This window comes from Entamoeba dispar, genomic scaffold (assembly GCF_000209125.1).
Source record: "Entamoeba dispar SAW760 scf_1105229459337 genomic scaffold, whole genome shotgun sequence".
Lineage (NCBI taxonomy): Eukaryota > Evosea > Mastigamoebida > Endamoebidae > Entamoeba > Entamoeba dispar.
Window position 1 is genome coordinate 1 of NW_001853642.1, and position 5,424 is coordinate 5,424.

A 5,424-nucleotide genomic window follows, 5' to 3' on the forward strand; every position below is an offset into this window, starting at 1 on the left:
ATTATTTATTAATAAATTAAATAATCATGTTTATTTATCATTATCATATTTATATATTATTTATATTTATCATATTCTTTATTTTAGAGTTATTTATATGAAAATATCAATTCATTTTATATTTCTTTGTTTTAAATTTCAATAAATTATTATTTATCTCTTTTTTGTTCATTGTTGTAATACATCATTTTCTGCTTATTTCTTATCATCAACTTCTCTTTTTGTTAGTTTCTTGATATTCTCATTCTGCTCATTATTCATTTCTTCCATTCTTTTCAGATATGTGCAATATTCTGTATATTCATTTTCTGTGATGATGTTTAGTTCATACAACTTCTCTATTTGGTTGTGGTATTTGTTTATTTCTTCTTTAATAAAACTCATTGGTGTTTCGATTGAACTTTCTATTTCACTTTGTCGACTATTTGTATTGATTTGTTGTGTTGCTAGTTGTTTTAGAAGTTGGTGTACATCTGTTTGATTCTCTACAATTAATGACCCATATAATTCTTTCTTCTCTTGAAAAGGGTTTTCTAATTCTGGTTGGAAATACTTTGTAATTACATCTTTCAATGTCACATTATCAGTAAATAATTTTGTTCCATTATTCCATTCATTAATCTCAGTCAGTTCTTTGTTCATTTCTTCTTTATTTTTTTTTTCTCAGTTCATTCTTATTATATAGTTTATTTATATAGTTTATTTATATTATTATTATAGTACATGTTTTATTCAAAATGTTGTTTCAATTATTCATTACTTTATTTGCTTTCATTATTTTATTTATTATTCATTATTTAATATAATTTATTGTGTATGTTTATTATATTAATATGATGAATGAATGTTAATAATAGTATTTATTTGAATTTAAAATAAAATAAATGATTTGAATATGAAATAATAAATAAATGAAAATAATGTTGAATATTGAATTGTTAATGAGAATAAATTATTGTTGAATGATTAAAATAAACAATAATTTGAATATATTATTATTGTTATTTTATTATTTATTATTTTATTATTATGTTTATTTATTTCTTATTCTTATTATTTATTATTTTTCTTATTAAATATTTATTGTATTATTATGAAAAGTAATAGAAGAAGTAAATGATGGTGTTGTGTTGTTTGTGTTTGATAATAATTTTGATGATATAAAATCATAATTATTCATATTAAAATAAATGTGTGTTAATATAAAGAATGATAATTCTATATTAATATTAATATTGTATTTCTTCTTCATAATGAATGAGATGATAAATAAATATCATATTATTTCAATGTTTATAAGAAAGATAAAAAAGAAATAATTCATAAAAAGAAATAAATAATAAGAAATAGATAAATCATAAAAAGAAGAAATAGAAATATTATTATAAAATAAATAATGATATGATAATTGAATATAGTTATTTATTATTTAATTTATATTTGATATGTGTATTATATTAATGTTATATCATTAATATTTGTGTTTGATTATTTCATATTTTAACATATTTAATTATTTATTTCATATTTCATTTATTATATTTATTAGATTAAAATTATTTATATTCATTAAATAATATCAAATGAAATAAGAATGATTTGATAACATCAATCAAAATAAAATGAATAAAACATAAGAAATCATGAAAATACATGTTCATTTCAATACAAATCATTCAATTTTGATTTTCATTTGAATAAATAAATGAAAATAATAGAATGATTTAAGAACAAGAAATGATAAAGTTGATAAGAAATAATAATATAAAATGAATTGTTATCAAATAAAATATAAAATAAACAATAATAACATAGTATAAATAAGTAAATAAGATAATAAATGAGAAATGAATAAAAATAAGAGAATAAGAAAAGAGGAGTGAGAATAAATAAGAGAGAAGTTAAAGATAAATATAAAATAAAAAAAGGATAATAAAAATAAAGAAATTAAATATGAATTATTTATGATTATGTTTTCATCATATTGAGAATTGATTATTTCAATTTATTCTTCATATTTTATTTCTATTCATTTATTGTTTTTTTCAATCATTCTCAAATTAAATATTTCATCATTTAATTTGTTATCTGATTTTTATTTTGAAATAAATGAATATTAAAATTCATCATTATTTATATTATTATTTTATGTTTGACATATCAATAACATTATGATTATGGTTTATCTCATTTATCATCAACATTATTTAAATAATCTTTATTGATAACACATCATTTATTCAATCAAAATTATCAATGATAAATATAATGTATCATAATAAATAATAATACTACAATCATAATAAATAAATATTCTTATATCATAATAAATAATAATCATTAATAAATAATAATAAATAATAAACATTATTGATAATACCTCCATAATAATTAGCCATAATAAAAATAACCAATTAGTGTCGTGTGGTATGTTATCTCATCAAAGGAATATCATAACAAGAAGATAACTAGGTGATTTGAAACATGGAAATATTAGTGATTTGTGTTGTGTATCTGACATACCAAATTGGAATCATAAAGAAGAATATAATAATAAAATAAGATATATTCATTCTTATTCTTATTATTTATTATATTTTATATTTTATATTGATTTTTATCTTTTCTTAACATCATTTATTTCTTCTTTTTGTCAATTTTTCTTTTCTAAACATCATTTGTTTCTTATTTTTATTCTTTGTTATTATTATTTTATATTAGATGATATTTTATCATTTTATATTTGTTTATATTGTTTGTTTATATTTTATTATTATTATTATTTATTGTTGTTTATCTTATATCATTTATTTATTATATGTTGTATTGTTATTTATCATTGTTAATATGAAATGAATAATAATGAATAAATATAAAATAAGAATATAATGATATAAGAATATAACATAAATAATAAAATAAGAAATATATAATAGATATAAAGATAAAAGAAGAAGAATAAAATAAATAAATATAAAATAATATAAATAAAATAAAAAACAAATAAAAAAGAATCAAATAAATATTTTATTATATTTTTATTTATATTTTATTCTTATTTCTTTTTATTATTTATTAAATTAACACAATAAATGTGAATATTTCAAATAAAATAAAACAACAATGAAATATGAATATTTTTATATTCATTATTTCATTCATTGATAGATGAAATGTTCATGTTCATTTATTAATTTTATTTTATATTCTTTTTTATTTTTTATATTTCAAATAAATAATAATGAATAAAAATCATTTCATTTCAATTACAATGATTCGTTGTGGTGTGAAATAATGTTCTCCACAAAGTGGATTTGATATTCATTCATATTCATATGAAGATTGATCACAAGATGAATGTGTTTTATTATTTTCTTTACAAACATAAATATCATTTGATCTATATTTATATCCAAATTTAAACAACCAATCACTTGGTTGATCACATAAATAAAATGCATATTGTTCTTTAATATCAAATTTCATCATCCCTTGTATTCTTCCTTTTGATTTTAATGAAAATACAAATGATTTTGGATCATTTATCCAACTACCAACATTGTCAATTTTCACATTAATATATCCTCCAAATTTATTTCCATCTCTATCTTCAATAATAATTATTATATGTTCTTTATTTATTATTCTTTGATCAAATACTGATGTATTAATATTCCAATTATCAATGTCTGAATCAAATAGTATATTCGATACTTTTCTTGATGTCCATTCTTCTAGTTGTTTCATTTCTTCCATTGTATTCATTCCTTTCATTGTTCTTAATCTTTCTCCTTCTTTTCTTCTTTTTTCTTTCTTTCTTTCTTCTTCCTCTCAAAATAATCACTGTAATATGTTTCCCATTCTTCTTTATTTTTATTAAATGTTGTGTGATTTTATCACTTTCTTTTGGTGTTCTGAATATTTTATTTTTCATGACCATTTCTTCAATTGAAATGATTTTATTGATTATTTCATTCCGTGTTTTACTTAGTATTTCTTCATCTGAATTACATTCTTCTATTATTTTCTTCATTTGATTCTTTATTATTTCAACTACTTTAATTGTTTCTTGACTTTTTTCTATTATTAGTTTTCTTCTTCTTTCTGTTTCATCAATCCTATCAAATATTCCTTCTCCTCTTTTAATAGCTTCTGAATATGTTTCATCTGGTTTTATTTCAAATATTTCATTTTTAATACTTCCTAAATAATATTGATATTGTTTATTAATATCATCAATTGATTGTTGAATATTTGGAATTGTTTCTATTTCTTCTTTAAAGAAATGAGTGTTCTTGTTTATTAACTCTTCCATTTTAATTTAATTAATATCAGATTAAAATAAGATGATTAAATAACTAAATACACGTTTATAACACATCATTTATTTATTATTTTATCATTTTAATAAACATCATTTCATTTTATTCATTAAATTAAATGTTATTTATTTTATTATTTTAAATAACAATAATATATAATAAAATTAATAATAAAATAATAATATTTAATATTATTGTTATTTATCTATAATTAGTTCATTTTTATTTTATTTATCATTTTTATTTTCTATTTGTTCATTTCTTATTTTCAGAAAGAAGAAAACACTAGAGAAAAACAAAGAAGAAATCAAAGATAAAACAAAAGATTGGAAAAGTGAAGATATTAAAACAATCGAAGAAGAAATCAAAAACAAAAATCGAAACAAAGAAATGAATGATAGATGCAAATATGCAAGAATAATAAATGAAAAAGAAAATAAAGGGAAAACACAAGATAAAGAAGAGAAAAAGGAAGAAGAAGGCAACAAAGAAGAAATCAACACTTCAAAATAAAATTAAAGAATTAGAAGAAACTATTAAATAATTTCAAACAAAAAAGAAGAACGAACTATTTCAAATGAAATGATTCAAAAAGCACGAGAAACAATCAGGAAAGAGTTTGAAGAAGAAATAGAAAAGATTCAAACACAAATAAACAATATTCAAACTACATGTAATGAAATAAGAAAACTCTAAATTAAAATAATAAAATATTTCATTACAATGAAAAATAAAAGAAGCAAATAGTAGAAGGATCATAGAAGTAGGAGGTAAGGATGAAACCATCTTCACACTCCGAGCTAGCTATGAGAAGCTGAAGAAGGAGAAGGACGAATTCCTTAAAGGTGGTGAGCTAAATAAGAGTGCTGAGCTGTTGAAAAGAACATAAGAGATAAAGAAAATCAAATCTCTGTATATCAAAAAAGTGGGATTGAAAATTATGAGATTGCAGAAAAAATAAAAGAAGAATTAGACCATACACAAAAAGAAAATGAAGAACAAAATCAATTAATATCAATTCATCATCAATTTATTGTTTATTTTTTTTTTTTATTTTAGAAATAGAGAAGAAGAAAACAATGATATTAATAATAAATACAAA

At 18.7% G+C, this 5,424-nt stretch overlaps 1 protein-coding gene across 1 annotated transcript, besides 14 other annotated features; it reads right to left on the bottom strand.

Moving 5' to 3' along the window:
- Position 1: 1 nt before the first annotated feature.
- Positions 2-173: a microsatellite.
- Positions 174-195: 22 nt separating this feature from the next.
- Positions 196-642, bottom strand: EDI_029190 (uncharacterized protein; the record flags this gene model as incomplete). Its single annotated transcript, XM_001735715.1, has 1 exon — positions 196-642. The coding sequence occupies one exon, from the start codon at positions 640-642 to the stop codon at positions 196-198; it is 447 nt and encodes a 148-aa protein (XP_001735767.1).
- Positions 631-800: a microsatellite.
- A 47-nt stretch (positions 801-847) lies between these two features.
- Positions 848-922: a sequence feature (AT_rich).
- A 68-nt stretch (positions 923-990) lies between these two features.
- Positions 991-1,075: a microsatellite.
- A 68-nt stretch (positions 1,076-1,143) lies between these two features.
- Positions 1,144-1,237: a sequence feature (AT_rich).
- A 60-nt stretch (positions 1,238-1,297) lies between these two features.
- Positions 1,298-1,394: a microsatellite.
- A 25-nt stretch (positions 1,395-1,419) lies between these two features.
- Positions 1,420-1,585: a microsatellite.
- Positions 1,569-1,641: a microsatellite.
- Positions 1,642-1,749: 108 nt separating this feature from the next.
- Positions 1,750-1,938: a microsatellite.
- Positions 1,939-1,940: 2 nt separating this feature from the next.
- Positions 1,941-2,535: a repeat region.
- Positions 2,536-4,504: a repeat region.
- A 2-nt stretch (positions 4,505-4,506) lies between these two features.
- Positions 4,507-4,591: a microsatellite.
- A 1-nt stretch (position 4,592) lies between these two features.
- Positions 4,593-5,206: a repeat region.
- Positions 5,083-5,424: part of a repeat region that runs on past the window's edge.